This window comes from Apteryx rowi, unplaced genomic scaffold (genome assembly GCF_003343035.1).
Source record: "Apteryx rowi isolate R43461 unplaced genomic scaffold, aptRow1 scaffold_14, whole genome shotgun sequence".
NCBI lineage: Eukaryota > Metazoa > Chordata > Aves > Apterygiformes > Apterygidae > Apteryx > Apteryx rowi.
Window position 1 is genome coordinate 1,975,653 of NW_020447641.1, and position 24,341 is coordinate 1,999,993.

The 24,341-nt window shown below is 40.1% G+C and overlaps 1 protein-coding gene across 1 annotated transcript in view; it reads left to right on the forward strand.

Moving 5' to 3' along the window:
• The window catches only part of ABCA4 (ATP binding cassette subfamily A member 4), a 75,514-nt gene that overhangs the window by 21,341 nt on the left and 29,832 nt on the right, over window positions 1-24,341 (forward strand). The window contains exons 11-18 of the mRNA XM_026057578.1: window positions 546-743; window positions 6,266-6,471; window positions 7,273-7,449; window positions 10,334-10,556; window positions 11,975-12,196; window positions 13,892-14,096; window positions 16,692-16,790; window positions 21,547-21,771. Coding sequence (XP_025913363.1) covers window positions 546-743; window positions 6,266-6,471; window positions 7,273-7,449; window positions 10,334-10,556; window positions 11,975-12,196; window positions 13,892-14,096; window positions 16,692-16,790; window positions 21,547-21,771 — 1,555 coding nt within the window. The remainder of the gene's footprint in view (window positions 1-545; window positions 744-6,265; window positions 6,472-7,272; window positions 7,450-10,333; window positions 10,557-11,974; window positions 12,197-13,891; window positions 14,097-16,691; window positions 16,791-21,546; window positions 21,772-24,341) is intronic.

Here is a 24,341-nt window from a genome sequence, read left to right on the forward strand (position 1 = left end):
CTCAGATCTGGAAAAACTCTAAAGTCTGGTAATGGCTTCTCAATAAAGGTGGCAATTGGTGCTGCCCCTCCTCTCCAAAACCTCCTTCAGGAGCAGGCAACTTGACTTTCAGCATATGCAAAGAAGGCAGCAGGACCATGTTTTTGCTGGACCCAGCAGTTTACTGACTTAGGAAATAGGAAGATTGCTTTGTCTTCACTTAGATCTGGCCCTCATCAGCTGCAAATAGTGTTTGTAAAGTAGGTCATACTAGAGAAAACATTCATTTTTCCACACTCTTCTCTATTAGATTAGACATTTATTACATTTATCTTCTTGCTTATAAGCAAAAAATGCAATTAATAGTCAAGGATAAATTCCTTTTTATCCATTCTTCAAGTCTCATCTCCATTTCAACTGTGTAACTGCCCATTTATAGAATTCATTCCTTAGCACACTCTTTTGTACTAATTCATAATTCAGAAAGAGTTACTGGAAACTCTTTTTGTCTAAATGGTACATGAAGAGGAACATTGTAGTGAAGTTGGCCTGATGTGTTTCCCCAGGACTCTCTGAAGCACCCTACAGTGAGGGGCTTCTTGAACAGCCAGCTCGGTGCTGAAGGCTTAACTGCAGAAGACATAATCAACTTTCTCCACAATGGGTCCCCAGGGAGCCGGGAGAAGGGAATGGCAGACTTCGACTGGCGGAACATCTTCAGTGTTGCAGATCAAGCTCTGCGTTTGCTCAGTCAGTATCTGGAGGTAAGGCCAGCCCTCCTGCTGCTGGTTTTAGACCAAACCCTTTTAGAGAATGTCTTATGAGGTAGGCAGTACTTGGGGTCTGTGGCAACAGACAAGGTTAAAACCATAAGACATCTTCATTTGTTTCAAATCTCATCTCTGTATTGAAAGCATGTTTTAAAATAACACAGTAGCATAAGAACATGAACAGTTATTATGGAAAACTTTAATTTGAAAATCCACAAATACTGTATTCAAAATTTTGGTTGAATCTCTGAACAAACTTTGTTCGGAGACAGAAAGTGAATGCAAAACATCAAGGAAAAGGTTTTTTTCATAAGCACTAATTACTGATAGGCCACTAGTTTCAACAAGAGCAGGATGAGAGAAGCCCGAAGTTCTTTGGAATGTCCCACTCCATTATTTTAAGCACCTGATCAAATGTCCATTGAAATCAATGAGAAAATTTCTACTTGCTCTATAGCCACTTCTGACAAGGTGTCTGTGCCTGCTTCCTGGAATGTACCTCCCCCCCCTTCCCTTCTGTAGGGGCCCTGTGTTTTTAATAGGGAACTCTCAGGCTGTTTAAGAGCCCCACAGCACAGAAAGTGAGGTGCAGTTTCATTACGTAAGTAAAAAGAGCTAAAAATGTATTTATGATAGGGGTTTTTTTTTTTCAGTGACTCCTTAATGCTGAAGCTATACAGATACAATTTATCTCTTCTTTTCATCTCTCCCATATTGGTGAGCTGAAAATATCCAGCATTCAAGAAAATATTTTGGAAGATACTTTTATTAAGAGGCTGCTCTGACATGAGCAATCTAACTTACTGATGAATTCATTAGACTCAGATGAACAAGTCCAGTGCAAAAAAGGTGACAGGCAAACTAGTGCATCCATTGCTTCCCAGGGCTGTATAAGTGAGGCCAGAAGTTACTTCTTATCTTGTATCTTTCTGACTGCAGGTAAAGATGTGTTGGGAACTGGGCTGCAGATGGGGTGGACTCCTGCTGAGTTAGATAAATGAAATGCCAATTCTTTTTTGTAAGCTTATGAGCCCAAAGTGAACTGGTGGACCCTGCCATGTTGCAGGTTAGGTCTGAGAGTTAACTATTGCTGTTGGCAATAATATTAATATGTGGGGGTTCTATATTTAGTATCTCCCATTGAAGGTCAGAGACTTTACAGAGATTAAATGTATTTTACAGCATCTCTGAAAGAAAAGTAAGTATTTAATTATCATTTAATGGTTAAATAAGTTGAGCCTCAAGCTCACGCAGAAAGTTGCTACCAGCTATAGGGAACAGGACCAAGTCCAGCTCTCCTGATTCCAGTCCAGTTCAGTCTGAAAGACCGTCTGTTCCCTGCAAGAAGGCAGGCACTGTGGGTTTACCACCATCCTAAAGCTGCTACAAGAGAGAATAATAAAGCTTTTGCACAAAGCTCTGCTAAGTCTTTTGATGCTGTTTTGCATCATGTTAGCAGAATTATTTCTTACTCAAGCTGAGTGAAATATATTGCTTGTTGCTGGTCAGTGCTGCAACATTCACAATATCAGGGCAGTAACTATACCTGGTAGTAGCAGATCTTTGTGTCCCAAAGTTGTTTGTAATGAGCTTATTCTTTTAAGTTTGATGTTTACACAGAGTTATTAGCATTTGAGAATGTCACACTGTGCCAAACACAATGGGAACAAACAGCTCCCTTTCTAGGACCCCCCCCACACACACCTTTCACCCATAGTATACAATGAGGAGACGTGTGCTGCCAGCAACAACCTTTGGAGACTCCAGATCTCTGTACTGCAAGCTGTGTTGCAGTTGAGGATCCCACACGTTATGCAGTTGCTGCTCTTCCTCACTACCCCAAGAATTTCATTTTCTTCCCTTTGATTGCTTCAGGCAGTGGAACAGCTAAACTGTTTGCAGTGTTTACCAAAGCCCCTTTTAATACTTATTTCAGTTTTTATCTTCCAACCCTGTTCTTGGTAACTTAGTTTTGGTTTTCCCATCTTGACTGGGCCATTTTACATTGCTAAATAATAATTGGGACAATATATGAAATAAACTTCACCAGGTGGAAGAATGAATTTTGATAAGGTGATATTTACACAGGCACAAACTGTGCTGCAATTCACTGAAGAAAGCCTAGGTAGAGCTTTTAGCATTTCTTTTCAAAACAATTAATGTTAGAGAGAGAAATTCTAACTCTTGGCTAGTAGACTACACTATTAAATCTCTTTTCACTTTTGAATGGGCTGAATTACTGCAACACTGGTGTGTTAGCCTGGGTTTTATACAGGCTTTGGTTTCTTTTTACTTGTACAGAGCACCCATAAACACTTCTTTTTTGTTTTGAATCCTTGTTGCTTCCTTGACTAGACATCTGGGTAAGAGCCTACACTGTTTCTCAGACTAGTCTAGGCACTGTCTAGTCTGCAGTGAATATTCCACAAATACAGTGCCATTCCCACAAATTCCTGTGGAGAACTAGATGAATTCTCCTGCAGCTGACACAAGTACCTTGAACTGAATTCCAGCCTGCCTCATCATAAATAAACTGCAAATAATCCCCCAGACACTTTGAAGACACAGTAACACAACAGGACTTTGCTACAGAAACACTGATAATTTGGATAGAACTAAACTGAGTTCCAGAACTCAGTAACTATGAGGGATAAACATAACCAAAAAAGAAAAAACTAATACAACCTGAGCAGTCAGTCTAACCTGAATTCTTTTCTGACCTACAAGACAGTAAGTTTTCCTGCCTTATTTTCCTTTCTGAGATGAAATTCTATATAGCTTAATTTTATAAAGCAGACTAGGAGAAAGAATTTTTGCAAAAAGTTTGAAGCAAAATGCTCAGAAGGATGCTACGTCCGTCAAAGCTGCAAAATAATAATGTTGTCAATTAAAGTATTGTTTTGTTTTCCTGCCAGTTAAAAATATATTTCCATATAGATCTCATTAAACTGTGAGGTGATCTTTCAGAATCTCATCTGTAGAAATGAATAATAAAATTGAAAGTGTAACAAGCATACTTCAATCTTTAAAAAAGCAAAGCATGATTTATCAGAAGGAAAGGCTAAACAAAGGAGTCTTTAAATTTAAGATATCTGCCCATTAAAAGCAGGTTGCCTCCATGAGCACTTTGATGTAATTTCTGGTTATTGACCTGCAAGAGATGATCAAGAAGATAAGATCAAACAAGTTAACCTCTTGGTATTTTATGAAGTGAGGGAATTAAATATTTTCTCGGTCAGTCTCAGGGTTAAATACATCTACTCTCTGGCAATGCCTTGCTAATTCTGGAGTGAGGAAGCCAGAGATACAAATATAAGACTGTAACTTTCCAGGTAACTGATGACAACATTTGTAGAATTCACAACCTTTTTGTCTTATGCCTGTTAAAAAGGAGGAAAATGGGGTACAATTAAAAGGATTAGATATTTTGATGACTTGGTGTCTTATGTATGAATTAATAATAGTACACTTTACAATAATGATGGAGACTAAGAAAGAAGACAGTTTGCTGTGATGGTTAAACCACATTTTAATTATTGAGCCAGTTGGAGCTTGTTAACTTAAGCCAGCAGGTTAATCGCACAGCAGAATTCAATAGGAACACAATATTATCAGTAAGATCAATTGACTAGCTGACTGGCATTAAATAATATGTTAAAACTAAAATGTCTAAATAACTAAGAGACTTCAAGAATCAAATTTATGCTGTGATCTGCCAGTGCTGCACTTGACAAAATGTTTTCGGCAAGTGCCATGGCTAATATGTTTTACTTACAGAGCAGCCATCATTTAGCTCCCTGATGTTCACTCAGGGATTGCCTAGGCTGAAGTAATTGTCCCAAAACTTGAAAAAAGGTAGTGTTTTGATTCAACAGGAGTGACAAAAAGTTCTAGTGGCCAAATTATTTAATAGCTATGTTAATTGCTTCTCCTGTACACAGACTGTGAAGGCAGTTCCTTATACCAGGACCTAGTCTGTGCTGCAGCTTCAGCCCTTCCGATTCAGTTATTTGTCTTTTTGAGGGAACCTTTCCAGTATAATCCAAGTGAAAGTTCATGTTTCCGTGGCTGAGTGATTACAGCAGCTTAAATAAATTTTATAAAATTATTCCATTCAATATATTTAGTAAAGATGACACCACAACTTCTGCTCAACTTAGTACCGGCTATGTGTTTTGTACAGGCACATCTAAATTTTTCTTGTCTTGCTTGTATTGCAACGGTAGCTCCTGCCTTGGTGGGGATATAAGGTTTAATGGCTGTAATTCTAGGAAGCCACCTATGGTCACCCACAATGTTAGTGCCAGTTTGAGATGAAGAGAAAATTCCCTTCTGACCCTAAATCTAATGATCAGTTTAATTCTGAGCTATTGCTCAGGGTGTATAAACTAGGCATCTGGGAATTTAATGCTAATAGGAATATCAGTGCAGCAGGCCTACATTTCATCTCTAACATCTAAATTGAAGCTAATTTATAGAGGAAGGATGAGGAAACTTCCTTGGCCCGCTTAGGCAGCCAGCACAACACAGCACTCTCTCAGCTGGGAGCAGGCACTACAAAAGATTTTTCTGATTTACAACCCTATTGATCAGGGCAATGTTTTGTCACTATATCTGCAGAAGAGTCAATAATGTTTTAAGCACCTGCAAGACAGTTATTAGTCTGAGAAACCAAATAGTGTTGCTGGGAACTGTTTAAAGCACCACTAGGACTAGAATGGGGCAGGGTAGCCACGGTAGCATGCCTTCTTCACTACGTCCAGAGGGCCAGATTTTTCACTCATCTGTACATTGAGGACATTCTGTTATCAGACTGGTGTTATCAGGCCAGATAAGAGATGCTAGAATGATCTGTTATATATATTTGCTTTTCATTCTTCTGCCTCTCTGTCTGAAGGCTCATGTTTTCAAAAAGCCCCCCAATCTGATTCCCAAAACTGTCTCTCAAAGGCCATACTGTGCAAAGGTTTAAAAAAAGAAAAGAAAAAGAAAAAGAAAAATCTCAGGGATGAGAGTTACACTAAGAAATTTATCATAATGTCTGAGATAACTTGGTCTTTGCTCTACTTAAATAGAGGAGAGCTCTTCTTGATTATAGATATGGCTGAAGGGCGGGATTTAGCATTCTCGCCTCTTCCTAGTAAGACACTTAGTTTTAGGAGCTGTTTTCAAAAGCCTCTTTCAGAATTGTTCCATCCACTCACATTGACCATGCTAAAACTAAATCTGAGGTTTACAGGTCGTTTAAGGAGAATGTTGTTTCTGAGCTTGGATTGATAATGTTGTATGCTTTGAATTTGTCATAAGAATTAAGCTAAGAAGGGGAAGTCTTCATGGTGGAGGGGAGAGTCAACTTTTAATTTCAGTAGTTTCAGCATAAGCATTTAAAGCTGAAAATGACAGCTATTTCAGATGAACCTACCTTCTCTCCTATTGTCAACCACTAATGGGTGCTTTAATGTATACCTCCTGCTAACTTACTCCTATGCGATTGTTCTCTTTGTGATTATTTGCAGTGCTTAACTTTGGATAAATTTGAAGGCCATCTTGATGAAACCCAGCTGACTCGTCAAGCTCTTCATTTGCTAGAAGAAAACAAATTCTGGGCTGGTGTGGTTTTTCCTGATATAGAGCCCAGAGCCAACAGTCTTCCACCACATGTGAAATACAAGATTCGAATGGACATAGATGCAGTGGAGAAAACAAACAAAATCAAAGACAGGTGGATGATGGTTCCTTCTTAGTTCTTATCTGCTGTCAAATAAATATGAGATGCATAGGGACCTTACAACCTTCCTTGGATACAGGCATGAAATCAAATTGGATTCACTGATATTTAGTATGTAATGCAGAGCAGAATCCATCTCCAGTTACCTATGTCTCACTGACGTAAGTGTCAAACTTGTGACAGTTAGAGCAGGGAGTGGGTAGGTGCATGGATGCATGGCAAAGAGAATGACTCTGCTCAGAACCTGTTCAGTAACCTGCCTGAAGTTCACCTTCCCAAAGTTTCTAACTGGCTCTGTCACTGGGAGGGACAGACAAGGATGTACCATGTGTATTGTGACCCAGCTCTCCTCCCCCTGGACAGCAGAACTTCTCTGCTTTCTCCTCAGGTCCCCTTTCCAGTGGACTCGCTTTTTAAAGGGATAGCAAAAATGATTTCTCAAGCTTGTCTGCACAGAGAGATTTAATGGTGTCTGATAGTTCCACTCCAGCTGTTCCAGGTTAATCTCCAAGTATACTGTATTCTTAATACAGTTATTTCTACTCCAGAACAGTTACTCTGCAGGCAAATTTGGGGCCAAAATTGCTGTTCTGGGTAAGTGTAGAGGAAAATTAAAGGAAATAAAAGTACACTCCAAGTCATTTACTTTCTTAAGCAATGCATTCTGACAGCATGAAATCTGAAAAGGACAACTCCAGGTAGTGCCCCTACAAGTTCAGTGGCTAAGATTCCCCCCTCCCGTCCCCCGCCAGCCACTGCTTACCCAAGTGATTTTCATGCAGGTTTTCTCCTTAGGTACTGGGATCCTGGTCCAAGAGCCGATCCTGTGGATGACTTACGTTACATCTGGGGAGGCTTTGCATATCTCCAAGACATGGTTGAGCATGGGATTATAAAGACCCAGACCAACACTGAAGTGCCATTAGGAATTTATTTGCAGCAAATGCCATATCCATGTTTTGTGGATGATGTGTGAGTAAAAACAGTTTACAGCCTTAATTTTGATGAATATTTGGATTGCTGTACTACTGTAACTGTCTAGGTATAAATCTCTTCCATGTATACCTTAATACTCCCAAACACCATTTCTAGCCCCAGTCCTAAATCATACATGCAAGACGGATAAGTGAACATATTAGCACTCCCAAAAGCCGCCTTTGTCCACAACCTAGCCCTGGTCCCAACCCTGACTTTGTTGTATCCAGATAACCAGTGTCCAGACCAAAAATGAACACAGCACACTGGCCCCTTAAGAGTCGTCTTCCTGATTTTGCATCTCACACAAAATCAGAAAAAAAAATCTGGTCTCTTTAGGCCTTATTTCCAAACAATAGCGACCCTAACCTCAAACTTCACATTAAATATATCCGAGAATCCATTTTCCATAGGACACCTAAATATAATGCACTGATCCCTAACAATGTCACCCCTGGATCCATCCCTGTTTATTACACAGAATCCAGCAAAAACATGAGCTTTTTAAAAGTTCTTTTACCTAACTCTAAAACTAAGCCTCCTTGTATAGTGTATAACCAGTACCTCTAGCAAAACTGAACACAAAGCATTGACCAGTGTTGGAACCAACACTCTACTTCCTTCTGTTAACTGTGGAGGATCCATCAAAAAGTCCTAAGCCTCTTTCCCTGATTCCTAATCACAGCTTTCGTTATATTTTAAGAACATTTCCTAAAGCAAAACTGAACATAAAATATTGGTCCCAGTGGAATTGGTATCTCTTGTTATCTCTATAAGTCTTGAAGAATGCAACAATAACCCAGGCTCTACAAGTCTTTTACCAAACCCTAACCCTAATTTTATTTAAATCTAGTTATACCAACACCCAAACAAAACTGTAGGTTTTAGTTCTTGAAGATGCTAGCTGTCTGCAGACCTTGCAGAGTCCCAAGACAATTTAGGCTCTTGAAACTTCTTTCCATAATCCTAACCACATCCCTAAACATGATTCCATTTATAACTATGTGACTAGTATCTGAAATACACGGCACTAATTTCTGTTAACAGCAGCCCTTTTCCTTCCCTTGTGGACGCTACAGCTTTCAGCAATAACCTAATCCTCTCCACCTTTATTTTCCCTAGTTCTAGCCCATGGATTTTTATGAGAGTTAACTTTTTTCCTTAAATCTCATATAAATTCACCAGGACTGTGGCTGTAGTTCACTATTGCATGCATCAGGAATTTCCTTCATTGATGAAGAGTGGGACAAAGAAGCCAAAGGAGAAAATTGGTTGCTCTGTAACATGAAAACAGAGTCCTTATGGGTATGGAGGTTTCATGACGAGGAAGGGGAGCTATGACCCCCATTAACATTGTCTAAACCAGCATGCATGGTCTGGGTTGTGTGAAGTGGTGCCACTTCCCTGTTTATGGCGTGCTTGTTCCAGTGCTAAGATATTGGCTGGCAGAACTGTGCTACTGCAACTGTCTTGGTATAAATCCCCTCCATGAAAATCTCACTCCCCCCAAAGAGTCCTGTAGAAATTATTTCGCAGTGTGCTCTGTGTAGGCAAATGCTAGTACTTCAGTTAACTGCAGATTGCAGAGATGCATCATTTGATCTGGTATTCCCCATCAGTAATTATCTGTTAGCCTGACTGAAAGTCACCCAGGCAAGGCTGCTGTTTATTTCCTGACCACTGAGAATACTGCAGGGGCAGAAACCCCATCGGTGCAAAAGCTCTCTGAAGCCTGCAGCAGCAACACACAGTTCAGGGCTGACATGCAAACCCAGTGATGGCCTCTGCAGAGAGCCTGCTTAAATGAAGCAAGGGCATAACCATGGTAAACGTATACATTGTGCTGTGTGTGGCCTAGCACTGGGCTGCACGGGTTCACCAACAGGCAAACCCAGTGTGTCCCAAACCTCCAAGCCATTGCACAAAACTATGATTTAGTTTCTACAGACCAGATTGCTCTTCAGGAAATTTTAGTGGAAAAAGTAAAGATTTTCAGTTTATTTTGGCAATGGCAAAAGGGTGGTTCTATAAGGCTCAGAAGTAGGAACCTAAAGGCTTTTTGCTCCTCTTAATTTTTAGCAGCTCTTAGCTTTTTTAAAGAATAAAGCCTATTTGGGCTTTTTAAAGTAAGCTCATTCAAAATTGCCATCTCAAAATTGGCACAAAATGTTTTCAGCTTTTTCACCTCCAAAATCTCTTCACCCCCAGTAGTATGCTCAGGGCAATGCTTTGCCAGGGAGCCTGTGCAAACAGAGAGTCCGGGGGAAGGACAGATGGAGAGAGCAGTGCCTTTCTCACTGTACACAGAGGGCCACCCACAGCAGCCTGCCCCATCACTGCCATTTTGGAGGTGGTACCATTCAAGGCAGTTCCAAGAAAATTCCCAAGTCATGGTTTGCATGAATTTCAGCAGTCTTGCTGGCAACATGCAGTGCTTTTAGTATGTCATTTGTATTTTTTTTTTGTCACTGGATCTTGGGAACATAAGACGACAATGACACTCCAAAATTGTTAGCAAGTGTTCTAAAATACTCTTTGTATGTTATAGTAAAACCATTATGGCAATTCACTGTGAAGACAGATGTATTTCCATGCCTCACTGCATGTTCTGTAGCCTTCTGCAACCCTTAGAAAACTTCTTTGTAAAATGGGAATAACGTTTATCTCAGGGGAGGGTAGCAACAACTAGTTCATTAATATTTGGGTTGCTTGTGAAGTCCCTTAACACCATGTTATCAATGTTTAGACTGAGAACTTCCAATCCTATGTTTCATAAATGCATAAACTATTCTTCCGTGCTTTTTCTTTTTGTTCTTGCCTTTCATCTTAACACTTCTCTTTTACCTAAATTTCATTCATTCCTCTCTTCTTGCTTGGGTAGCTTCATGATCACCTTAAACCGCTCCTTTCCCATCTTCACGGTGCTTGCTTGGATCTATTCAGTTTCCATGACTGTGAAGAGTATAGTGCTGGAGAAGGAAATGCGTCTGAAAGAGGCTATGAAGAACAGGGGCGTCACTAATGGAGTGATCTGGTGCGCTTGGTTCCTAGACAGCTTCATCACGATGACTGGGAGCACATTCCTCCTGACAGCACTGATTATGGTAAGGATTACCACAGGAACAACAGCAGAAATTCCCAAACTCGCTGTTGTGTTTGAGTGGTTGATACCAGTTTGCTGTCGAGAAACAATAGTAGCCATTCATAGGGAGATGGAAACAGCTGGTGGCCTGTTCTGATCACAGCACTTAGCAGGCACGTTCTTGTAAGCAGACCTCATGGCAGCATTAGCACTTGGCAGAGTCAGAAAGATAAATTCGGTAGTGATATTTATTGCGAGATCCTCCACAAAACAATACATCAGGCTGATTATATACTGTATTTCCTGTAGACAGAGGTAGATCTCCCAATAAATAAGAATTGTGGCTTTAAATAGAAATGATCATAGTATGAAGAATCCTAATCTTGTACTTCACCATGTTTGATCCATTTATTATATTCAGTGGTCACTTAAACTATGGCACTATTGCAAAGGAAAGAGACACTGTGAGACACTGTGAGGACAGAACACATCCCTCCCCGCCTTGGGGGGGGGGGGGGAAATCCTGTCTATCCTGTGACTCAGAATTGCTGTAATTTTTTGTAACATCTTATGTCAGTTTGGATTTAGTCTTTAAGGCCCACCTTTCATCTCTTTTAGCTGAGAACCAGCTTCTCCAGGCAGCTATGTTGGTTATATTGTTATATAAATCTGTGACATTTTGATAGGAAAGAATGCTGTGGCATCTCTTCTAACATGGGGAACTGGTGTTGTTATAAATGCATAGCTGGGATTCAATCTGCTCCATCTAATCAACCTGCCCTGATGAGTTGTTCTAGCTCTTTGCAGTTCTGGTACCGTTTGGGTGGGTAGAGAAACTGTACTTTATTTGCTACACTGGTTTAATTAAAAATCAAGATGTAGTTAATACCAGTGAGGAATGTGCTTATACCTATAATTCCCTTCCCTTCCTCAGTTTCACTATGCCTGCGTGAGGCACCTTTGTGCAATATAAATACATTCTAATGAGAGGCTGTAGCATTACATGTTTGATTAAAAAAAAATCAGCTTCACAGGCCCGGTGGGATAGTACAAAAATGTTGTGAACTATTTATATAACATTGTTTTTTAGGAGTAAATAAATAATCAGCGGTGGTCCATGCTCTTTCTTCAATCTACAAAAGCTCTAAAGAAGAAAGGTCAATAAAAGTTCACCCAGTGGGTTATTTAGTACAAAAGAAGCTCTGGGAAACTGCAGTTGGTTTCCTCAGTTGTGATAGCCTCCTAAAATTTTGTTTGTAATTATGTTTGTAATGCCCATAGGTGTTAAAACATTATTGCCTGGGGAAGTGTTAGAAACCATATTAGGTAGACTGGCTCATTACTCATTGCAGGATACACGTCAATGGTAATTCTGATGTTTTATGCTAGTTCAGAAAGTGGCAATACTTCTAAATGTATTTGTTTTCCATTTGCTTGCAGTGCGGCCAAGTGCTACAGTATAGCAGTCCACCTCTCTTCTTTCTTTTCCTACTGACGTTTACCACAGCCACCATAATGCAGTGTTTCTTGTTCAGCACCTTCTTCTCCAAAGCAAATCTGGCAGCTGCCTGCAGTGGAGTCATCTACTTCACCTTGTACCTGCCCCACATAGTCTGCTTTGTCTGGCAAGACCACATGACTGTTAATCTGAAGATCCTAGCAGTAAGCCTTTCTCTGATTATCTGGTGTGTCCTCCTCACTGTCTCTGCTCTGTCCATATATGAGTAACAAAGCACTGCACACCTCCTCCTCTCTGCTTTTTTGATTGAGAGATGTCATCTCTTGTCAAACAGAGATTGCAAGTGAATAAGCCTTCAGCAAGCCTAGTCACCAAGAGATGTTTTCATGGCTTTTAGAAAATACCACAAAACGTATTTTATATTTTGAATGTTAGGAAATCAGCATAACACTCAAAGTTTAAAACATTTACTATAAGGCAAAACTAATTTAACTTCTAGTATGTTTAATAAATACAAAGGGAAGTCAGAAAATGGGGACAGTTGTTTTCCTCATATCCTATACCCCAGTTAGTAGGGTAATTTCCAAGGATGAGAAGACCCCAGGCTCACACTCCTCCTTTGCCTGAATTTTGAGTGAGGATCTGAACCCAGGTGCTGTAGCTCTGACAAATATTTTCTGTCTAACGAGCTGTAGGCCATTTCTCGTGCAATACTTCCTTGTTGGTTCTTTCTTCCATTATATATATAAAATATTTAACTGTTCACTGGAGCTGGAAACTTCTTGCTCTGTTTTGCAATGAAACTGTGAACTTACAGAATCATTCATGCTGATTTTCTGTGGCCCAATGAATCAGACACTTGCAGGGGTTTGAAAGATCCATCTCTACTGAGCATTCTAACAACCTAGGTAAAAGAAGTGCGGTCTTCTCTTGCATTAGGAAATCCAGTGTAAAAAGAAAAAGAGAAAACAGTTACTCTAACAGCTGTAATTAAGTGTAAATATGGCTGTGAATCAGCTTTCTAACTGCACGTATATAGCATATAACATTTCTCGTTCTACAGATAAAGGCAATAAAATGCAAAACTTGATCCTGTCATTAAGTCAGGAAATGAATAAGGTTGGCATTTGACAGGTCCTGATTTGGGAGGAAATGTGGAGACTGCCGTGCAGTCTGAGCAGGAAGAAGGGTTTGATTCTCTTCTCACTCTAAAGGAGGAGGAAGTCAGAGGTATAAAACAATGTGAGAAAGGATATTTGTTGACCAGAAATTCTGAATGTTTTCCTCTGTTCCTGGTATGTTTGGTCTTATATTTGTTGTTCAAGGGTTAGTCTCTGAAGAAGAGCTAACTACAAGGTGTGTAGGGAGGGTTGTGCACTTGGGGGGGGGGGGGCTGAAGAAAACATGAAATTTTTTAGAGAAAAGTAAAGTAATTGTACAATGAATGATTGCTGAAAAACAAACACTTCTTTTAGCACATTATGATAGTACCTCACTGGGAGTTTCTGTCAGGATCTCTCTTGCCCCTCCTATTTTTCTACAGACTGATGTTCTTGGCCCTGCCTCAAACACTGAAGAAACATTTTATTCTTCCAAGACAGGCAAAGTGCATGCTACAAACTTCTAGACCCATCTTTAGCATTTGCAAAGCAGAAATATTAAAGGGAAAAAGAACAACCTCTGAAGCTTCGCTGACAGCCAAAGGAAATAGAGCCAAGGTTGAATTCAGTCTTTTATGGCTAAATGCAACTTAAAATTGTCATCGTTCAGAGGATTAGACATCTCAGTCCTATATATTATCAAGTTTCACAGTCCACTCCATAAAGGTCATCTTTTTTTGTACTTGCCGTACGAAATTTTCCTCTGTCTGATATCATGTCATTTTTCCTATATTCCAGAGCTTGCTTTCTCAAGTAGCTTTTGGTTTCGGCACAGAATATTTGTCACGCTATGAAGAGCAAGGTCTTGGTCTACAGTGGGGTAACATCAGAACCAGTCCCTTAGAAGGAGATGAATATAGTTTTCTATTTTCCATTAAAATGATGCTTTTTGATGCTTTTCTGTATGGAATACTTTCTTGGTACATTGAAAATGTTTTTCCAGGTATGTCAGTTTCTTCTTCATATAAAGTAGTGGTAACTGATGTAAGTCGTGTTAACCTAATCAGTGTCGGAGTATTTCTCTATCAGAAACAGGGTTTTTGACATTGTAGACTGTGATTCTGATCCAGCATGGCACCACTATTTTATTAAGGGTTTCCCTTTTTCTCTCTTTTTCTTTAGTCCTGAAAAGAATGGAAAGAAGAAGGAAGACAATTTCTGGTGCTGCTTTAAAAATTAAATAAAAATAAATAAATTGACAAAAAAAATAAATTGACAAAAATATAATTTTAAAAAAGCCAGTTTGCGTATATATTTGTGTACAACCTTTGAGAAGTTTCAGTCATTTCTAGTGAGAACTTTTCATCCTCATCCAGACATTTTGAAAATACAAAAAAAAAGGCCCTAGTTCACAAATGTACTATGGCCACATTAGGTCAACTGTTTCTTAAAGGATGGTACTATTTCCTGAGACATATAGTGTGTCCTAGGTGACTGAAAAAGTTCCCATGTGGATTCCTTTAATTTCTTAAAGAGAATCCTGGTTCTAGAGTTGAGTTCACAAAAGGATTTTCTTTGTTACCAATTACAAAATCTGGGAGCTTTCTTTGTGAGAAAATGGTTTGTCTCGCTATAGCTCAAATGGTTATCTTGTCTCTTATTGACTATGGTTATAGTGTAATACTAAACACTGACTGATCTGCTGTAGAAGCGAGGAAGCTTTCTTTTCATTAATTTCCTACTCCCACATGTGAATTGCAGCTCCAGAGTGTATTTCTTGGCAGATGGCTATCTGCAAGATCCTTTTTTTTTTTTGCTTGAGTGGTTACTCAGAATTTGAGATCTTGCAGATTTTCTCAACTATGAAAGAAAATTGATGGACTAAGTATGCCCATATCACTTAGGATAGTTAATCCAAATTAAGAAAAGGTATGGATTTATTAAATTGTTTTAGATCTCTTAGGATATTTTCTTTCAGAATGAAAGTGCAGCCTTAAGTCTGCTTTGTTTGTTTCCATTCCAAAGTGAACTATGCAACACCAAATTAATGCCTTTTTCAGTTTTTAAGAAATTTGTCCTCACAGAAAAGTTTAATGCAATGTAACATTTATTTTAAAAGTGAATTTGCAGTAACTTTCCTAAGAGTCCCTATTTGGACAAGCCCCTGTTGCAACCCTGTTTAGTTATAAAGAATGGACAATGTCCTATTTCTACAAACACAGCAGGAATTAAACAACAGGAGAGAGATTCTTTGCTCACAGTTCCAAGTCTTTTTTTCAGCCAGCACTTTACACAAAAGTACTGTCTCCCAGGACTTAATTCAGTGACTTCAGTTGCTCCCAATATTTGCTCTGAGTGTCTCCTTGGCTTTTTTGCTCCTCTGTTTCTGTGGAGTTTCTCATAAAATCTCTCTCACGCACACACAGCTCTACCAAATCAATGCTGTAGTCTTTGAGCTTACTATATGAGTTCCCTTGATAATCCTTTGAATCCTTGAATCCTATGGTTCAGCTCCTGCTCAAGTTTTCTCTACATCCAGCCACCCTTAGGCAGACTGGTCCTTTTGCTGTTTAAGCATTCTGCTCCATAATGGAGTTCAGCAGTTGTTTTAGCCACCAGCTTCAAAGGGATGTAAATCCAATCCATAACAAGTGCAAGGCAAACTGCTTATGGATGCAGACAGAGTGTTTGCGTGCATTAATGGGAGTACAGTTGCTTAATGTACAGGATATTTTTGGTAAGTCAGAAATAAACAGACACCTTCATAAACAGTGTCATAAACTAGCCACCCCACCAGTTGGCATCACAAATTCCCTTTGCTTATTTTGAATAAGTAACACAAGACCAAGGACATCTGGACTCACAAAGGTGCCAGTTTTAAACGTAGCAGCTCAGATCCCTACATTCTATAAATCAATATAGTCCAAGAAAGCAGTGTTGACTTGCACTAGCTCTGAATCTGGCCCAACAGGAACTGATGATGCTATTGTACTTTCTCTTTTTGAAACAGAATTAACCTGTGACCAGTAGACCCCATTTCTGTTTAAGAAAAGGATTATTCTGCCATTTTTCCTGGAAAAAGCTGTGTGTTGAAATATCAGCTAGAGTCTTTTTTCTGTTTAGTTGCTTATTGCCAGTTGTGAAGTCAGGCCCAGTGCAATAAGTATAAATACAATAAGCTTTTCACTCATGGAGACTCTCAAGTGTTAAGTGGGACATGAAAGGAAATCACTGAGTGAAACTGGGATCCCATCTTAAGCAATCAGGATCTTTCTTGGCAGTTACTGCCTGGTTGGTAAGCATTCAAATTGTCCTCAGGTAGCGGGTAGCTTAATTAGACCACATTTTACTTGAGAAAACTTAAGACCAATCAGACTGCACATTTTGTGTTTATTTTACTCTTGTCCAAGAAAAAAATCACAAATAAAATCTGTTCTGCCAGGATCTTGGTGGGTGTTTTGACCTTCCCATATGCAATGCTATGACTGCTGATGCAACTGCAAGTGTTTGATTATAGCTCAGGCTTTGCATAGATGAATCTGTGCCACCTGAGGAATGTGGTTATGAAGTACACTTTACCTACTTATTTTTGTTTTAGGGGACTATGGGCTACCACAGCCTTGGTATTTCCCTCTGCAGGAATCTTACTGGCTTGGCTCTGGACACCCAAAAGCTGAGAAAACAGCAAATGCTAGTGGTGAGTTCTTTCAAAACTTTGGTATTCAGAACAGCTTCAAAATCACTGGGCTGCTTAGAGGTGGCTGCATGGCATTTCCATTATATGAGCTGCTGACAAGATTAGAGATAGCCGTACACTGTGAATCTTGGCAGGTGCCTTTGAACTTGGAGTGGTCTGCTCTTATTAGAGTTATTAGAGTTGAGTCACTGTGCATCTGAGGGCCCCTAAAGCAAGGGTTAACAAGCAGCATCAAAGCCCTCACTCTCTAACCAACACATCTAGAGACATTCAAGGAGTTCTCATTGCCCAACACAGCATTTGAGTGAAATGAGTGATACTGATCTTGTATATGCGAGGGCTCCCCCATACTTCTAAATGTGATTCTCTTCTACCTAGCTTGACACTAATTTAACTCTGTTTCCTTTGGGTTTTTACAATGGTAGGCAAGATCTAAATTGACACCACCCTTGCACCAACTTCAGTGAGTGCCAAAGTCCTGCTTTTGCAGAATTTTTCTGTGCATTGATGTTGGAGTAATTAAGAACAACATTTGGGTGATTTTATTTGAATAGCAATTAAACTGAATGATGATTGATGTCTGGAATAGATGCTTTCTGAAGGTGGTGTTTTGGAACCTGTCTTACATTTACAAGGTAACAGTGAAACCAATCAAAATGACAGATGAATGTGAGTCTTTTCATTACCATTCCTTATCTTTCTTCAGCTCTGGCAGACCACTGTCAAGGCAGTCTCATCTCAGGATGATACTTATAGACTAGCAGGGAGTTAATCCTCTGTAAACATGCTGATATTACATCCACTGCTAACATATTTTGATCAGAAAGGAGGAGGCTGTAACATTGTTTTCTTTGCAAAGGTTTTGCATTTTGGTGCATTCTAAGGGAATGAGCAGCTTTCCCTTTAGACTTGCTCTAACGGTATTCAAAATAGTAAAGGCTTTTCTAGATATTATGGACTCTGTTACCTACATCTGTTTTACTTCTGCTTTACTTCTGCTGCCCACCAGATTAGAACTTGATTGTGTAGGAAGGAGGAGAGAGACAAAGGAGGACTTGGAGCATGTTTACAGATGAATGGAAAAACTTCCAAAGACCCAAATAAGATGTCAGCCACTACATCTCATTGACTTTCCAAGGAATTTGGGTAGATCCTACACCAGAGCTCCTTTGAATATCTCGAAGTTGGAGAACAGAATTACTTACAGGGTTTTAACATTTTCTAGTTACTTAGGATAACACTAAACTTTAGCAGGAAAAGATTTCCATTTTTTGATTGCACTTAATGCCTCACATGTTCTGTGTGCTCTTTAATGTATTTCCAATACAAGGGGGCACAAAATTTCTTAGTACTCAAACTAAAGGACATGAGACGGCTTGTAAACCCCCCCAAAATTCAGTTGCTCACATAGGTCAGCAACAGAAAAACTAATGGCTTCTGTTTTAATGTCAAGTTTTTATATTATGAGCTTTTATTAGCATTTTTTAGATTGGTTAGATAAAACATTTTGCCTAAGTCAAGCCTGGAGTTCATTCTGTAGGTGATGTTATATCAGATAGCTGAGCTGATCTAATAGTTCACTGTCGAGAAAAATGGGGAGATTTTGCAATACCTTCCTCAGCTCCCATCTTAGCTCTGTTGTACCATCCCCACCCTTCCACTAGCTTTGGCATTTATCAGAACTTTCAGTGAGCTGATTCAGCTCACAAACCAAGCAGAAAACTATCCACTACTTTGCTTTATTATTTTTCTGTCAGATTTGAGAGTTGAATTAATGCACAGAAGTTTCTGAAGACCTCCAGAGCTGGCACAAAGCAGGTGGTAGAAGCAGGCCGGCATGGGAAGATGGGTGGGAAGGCCACAGGGCCCCTATCTTTCAGCAGAAGTAACCTTTCATATCACCTCCAGCTGCCTCATGTAACTTCACTGAGAGCGGCAGTTTATTTTTCTGGGCTGAAAAAAGTTTTGAAGCTTTGCTGATATGAATGATGAATTACAAGCTCTAGTGGTGCTAGGAACCCTAAGTTTCTCGTATCTGCAAGAAATGGAATATTTTATATGGACATACACAAATCCATGGATGCTGAAGGAGCTGGTCCATGTCATTGTGAGGCCACTCTCCTCTTTGAAAGGTCCTGGTGACTGGGGGAGGTTCCTGAAGACTGAAAAAAGGCAAATGTCACACCCATCTTCAAGCAGGGCAGGAAGAAGAATCTGGGGAACTACAAGCTGGTCAGCCCAACCTCAGTCCCTAGTAAGACTGTGAAGCAAATCCTTCTGGAAGCAATTTCCAAGCATGTGAAGAACAAGATGGTTGGAAACAGCCAACATGGATTTACCAAGAACAAATTGTGCCTAACCAATCTGATTGTTTTCTGTGGTGAAATGACTGGCTCACTGGACAAGAGGAGAGGAGCGGATGTTATTTAATTTGACTTTAGCAAGCCCTTTAGCATATATTCCTATAGTATTCTGATAGTCAAATTGGTGAGATACAAGCTGGATAAATGGAGGATAAGGTGGGTAGAAAATAGAATGGACTGCTGGGCCTGAAGAATTGTGATCAGCAGTGCAAAGTCCAACTGGAGGCCAGTTATTAGTAGCATCCTTCAGGGATTGACACTGGGGTCAATACTGTTTAATGCCTTTATTAGCAATCTGGATGATGGGGTAGAGTGCACTTGCAACAAGTTTGTGGAAGATACCAAATTTGAGGGAACACTGGAGTATAGGGTAGGTATTCAGAGGGACCTTGACAGGCTGGAGAAATGGATTGACAGGAACCTCATGAAGTTCAAAAACGCAAATGCATAGTACTGTATTTAGGATGGAATAACCCCACATGACAGTACAGGCTGGACACCAATTGGCTGGCAAGCAGCTTTGTAGAAAAGGCCTGGTGGACAACATGTTGAACATGAGCCATCAGCAAAATTTGCCCTTGCAGCAAAGAAGGCCATCTACATCCTGAGCTGTATCAGCAAGAGTGTAGTGAGTGGTTCAAGAGAAGTGATTATTCCCCTCTGGTCAGATCTGTGAGACTGCATCTGGAGTATTGTGTTATCCAGTTTGCGTCTCTCCAGTGCAAGGAAGACATTGACTTACTGGAGGGAACTCAGTGAAGAGCCACCAAGATGATTAGGAAGCTGGAGCGTTTGGCATATGAGGACATCCTGAGAGAGCTGTATCTGCCCAGCCTTAAGAAGAGAAGGCTAAGTGGAGTTATTATTGCTGGTTATACCTACCTGATGGAGAAGATGGAGACATAATTCATAGGGGTGCCCAGTGGAAGGATGAGAAGCAGTGGATGTAAGCTGGAAAACAGATTCAAAATAAGAAAAAAAATTCTGCACTGTAAAGGTAGTCAAACACTGGAACAGGTTGACCAAAGAGGTTGTGATATCTATATCCTTGGAGATAGTCAGAACTTGATTGGACAAGGCAAACAAACTTAAAGCAGCCTGTTTTAAGCTGGCCGTATTCTTGAGGATTGAACTGGAGACCTTCAGAAGTCCCTTCCAGTCTAAATTATTCTATGATTATCTTAGCTAGCCTCAGAGCATGCTGAAGCTCATTAATAAGAATTTGATCTGTCTTATTTCAATGTTTCTTCTGCAAAACATCTCCTTGAGTTTTCTCAGGCAGGGAGAGTTAGAAAGATCACTTCTATCTGATGAATTCCTTTGTAGGAGGCACATGATACCTACCTAGTGGAAGCACTAGGACTCTTCAATACCTCAGCTTACATGAACAGCTGTAGAACTTTTCTCAACTTGTATCTTTCCTTCAAGTAACACAAAGCATTTTCTTCATTTATCGTGACTGTTTAATGTGTTGGGAAGAAAACAGGACATAAAAATGTCAGATAAATTTAAATGCAAGGCTGAAAATAAAATTAAGCTGGTTAATTATCCTGGTACTTTTAAAAATGTAGTTCTATCAGTGCACTTCTGTAGCCCCCATTTTGTCAGTTTTAGGACTAGGCAAACTTGTTTTGTTGCTATTTGTTCACCAGGGAATTTCATAAGGTTTTATGAGTTAAAATTTCTGATAGCAGAAAGTTATGGTGAAATTCCACAACAAAATTAAGTCCTAGGCCATCTGATAACTTACAATGTGCTAGTTGCATTCTAGGGTACGAGCTTGCATCTGTTATGTAAACTGTTCCTTTAGTGGCTCCCTCTTCTTACAACACTCTTCTGCCTGCTTCAAGCCTGTCCTCATTAGTGATTTTGTGTGACTATTTTCCTTCTTGGCAGCAAAATCTAAAACCAAGCTGGGAAGATAGAAATTCTTGCACAAAAGTTGACACCAACTCATTTACTCTAGTCTGGAGCTAGTCTCTTAACCTGAGTAGCCATTTGCTTTTCGCTTAAGTTTCATTTGGATTTTTTCCTCTCTCTCCCTGTCGGGCTGGGAAATACTTCTGTGGCCTTTCTGTCAGTGTGGTGAAAAACATAGTCTGGAGCTGTATGGACAAAATGTAATATATAAAAAAATGTACCTGGTATTAGTAAGGCACCTCTACTCTGGGCCTATAATTGCAAATTTGTTAGTCCTCTTTCCTAAATATCCCTTCCTAAGAATTAGATTTTAAACTAGAAGGCCTCAAGTACTATGTTCCTAACCTGAGTAAAACGCTTTGATTAATGCTCTTGGAGAGTTAGGGCTACCTCCTTTTTCCCAAAGCAGCTCTAGAGATAAGGGGAAATTAAATTTTGTTTGGTTAAATGTTGGTTACTTTTGGTTTATATAGAAAAAAGTCCAAAATCAGAAGGCTGTGTGGACCAGAAGGCCATGGAAGGAGAAAAAAATGAAAGCAGAACAGAGAAATCTGAAGAACCTGAAAAGCCAGAAGCAAAGAGTGGCAGCCAGGGGCAGAAGGATGGTAAAAACAAACAATGTAAACACAAACGAAAAAAACAACCCGGTGAGCAGGGGAAGCCTAAAGCAGGTGTCCAGGACAAAGATGAAATGAATAGTAAGGAGAGAGAGCAACCTGAGTACTTCTCAGATATTATACTCATTGTGCTTTGTAACAACCTGGATGTAGGAATGATTGCAGAAGAACTATAAGAACTTAGTAGGCTGCAGGCATTAGCCTTAGTTTCTCCATAAAAGTGTGGAGTAGTATCATACTCTCCTGGCAGTATCTCTCCTCTTGACACTGTAGTGTGGCAATGCTGTCCCTGCAGGATGCACTCGGTTGTCCCGCAGCTGGTGTTTCATTGCAGTTGAGCAGGGGATAGTCTGAATTTCGCCGGGGGTATGTGACTGCCAGAGCTAAGCTCAGGAGAGACACTGACTCCCCCAGCTACCCTCTTAAGTTCACAATTACGTTCACTTACATTCACAATCCCTCAGAATATTTTTAGCTATCACCCATTAAGAAAGTTGTCCTCCAGGAGTGCTCTGTAGCTTATTTTTTACAGTGAAAATGCAGGCTTTCTCTATAGCAAAATAGTGTTCTTGGTAGGAGAAGCCTCAGAGACATGTTCATTGACTTTCTAGGGTTAAATAGAGCCATGATTCAATACAAATACTTATGCTGAGAGGAATGTTATTCCCTCCTGTCCCCTTTTTTTGCTTATCTTCAGCATGTCTTGCATCTGTAGGGAAAGGCTGGTCTCAAAGGGATTTATCTGAAGTGTTCTGTGTGTCTGTCTGCAGCCTTTTCTGATGCTGACATTATACACCATCTAAGAATTGCTGAATGACCTGCCTTGTTTACAAGGGCCAACGTCTTCTTTTGCGGGGAGCCAGAGGAGTTTTCTGCATGTGATACTCTGAGGAATGCGTGTGGATTCTGTAGCAAAAGCAGCTACAGACAGCTGTGGGCTCACTCTGACTCTTTCAGAAAGCTGGAGATAAAAGTAGGGTCATCAGAGCTCCTCACGTAGGCACTGAAAACATGCATTCAGGGTGAATGGAAGCAGGACAGGACTTCAAAAGAAACAAGACAGGCAGAGGGCAAAGGTTACTTTAGCCAATCTTCTCCTAGCACTGCCTTATCTTTGTGGTGGTGTGCTCATCAGCTCCCAAGTTCCAGCTGCTCCACAACCACRGAGGTAGGGATTTACCTGTCACTGCACAAAAAAAAGCTTGCCTTCTCTTTCAACCAGCCACAGAGGAACTGCAAGGCATGTGGGGAAGCCAAGAGTAGACCTGGTGTAACTCAAGGACCAAGTTACTAAAAAGGCTTCCCGTAAGAGCTGGCTCCAGTGAGTGGGATGGGAACTGGAGACTGGTTTTAAGGGCTTAACTCTAGGGCAGTCCAATGCTAGCACAGGGCAGAAACACTATAAATCTGTCCTAACTGCTTGCTATGCTTTAAGCAGAGCTTTCGTCAAAGCCCGCATCCATATCCCCCACAAATGCTGCCACCTCTGAAGAATGACCTGAATGGCCCAAAGCTGCATGGAAGGAATAGCATCAGAATAGAAACATGGATCACCACAAAAAAGGGAACTCACCCCTCTACCTGTGCCATGTGGGTATTAGGGGAAACTATCAGAGCATTTGCCTCAGAACTTGTCAATAAGCCTTGCAGGCAAATGAGAACTGAGCTCATGGTACATCTAAGAGCTGGGATGGTACCTCAGTTTCCCATATATGCAGAAGTATCTAGTCAGCTTCCATCTCAATTTTTGTGAATTCAGGGAAGTTTGTATTTGATCCACTGAGGTGCAAGGAAATCTAGATTGCTTCACAAAGCAAAAGAAAGGTCTGTTACAAGCATCATTTCATTTAAAATAAAGCTGTCCAATCTAGTCCAGTGATTTCAGCTGCACTGTGGTATGTGCAGCTCTCTCATATGCAGCATATTTGGGACTTTTTCCCTGGCATTGTTTATAATGACAGAGTCATACCAGCCACTGATGGAGGTGGGGCTGTTTTCACCCAGATGGTATTGACTGCTCTCCACACCGGCCTGCTGGGTGCTGAACAATTAAGTAAACTGCATTTGCAAAACAAGCCACCCTACAAAGCCTTAAGCATTTTTTATAAACAAAAGTGGTCAGGGTCTTTAGTTTAAATTTCTCAGCTCCCATAATTCACATTGCCCAAGGGCTTCATTTACTTCAAAGGAAGTTTGTTTTGTCTAGAAGCTGATGCAATAAAACATCCTGATGGTGATATTTAAAATAATGCATTTTTAATCCTGAGAGAAAGCCATTCCATGTAGAGCTCATGCTAGATACTGCCTAAGTCTTGAGCTGGCCTCAGCAAGGGAGTAAATTTCACCTACTAGGATTAAAGACAAATGTTATTTTTTTAAAGTGTCATGTTAAAAGAATGCACAGCTGGGCAGATGATTTGAATGGCAGATTTCAGCACTGCTGGAAAGGCAACCTGCTGCTTATTTAATGTAATTTTTCAGCCTATCTAGTTATTTACAGAAAACAGTCCCAAAATAATCTTTCTGCTACACAATAAAAACCGAAAGCATGTTAGCTTCATCTGATCCAGTGGGTTAGCTCTCCACAGACCATTACAATTCTGAGTTCTGTTTCTTCTTTCATGGATAGCATGGTAAGTCTGAATAAATTG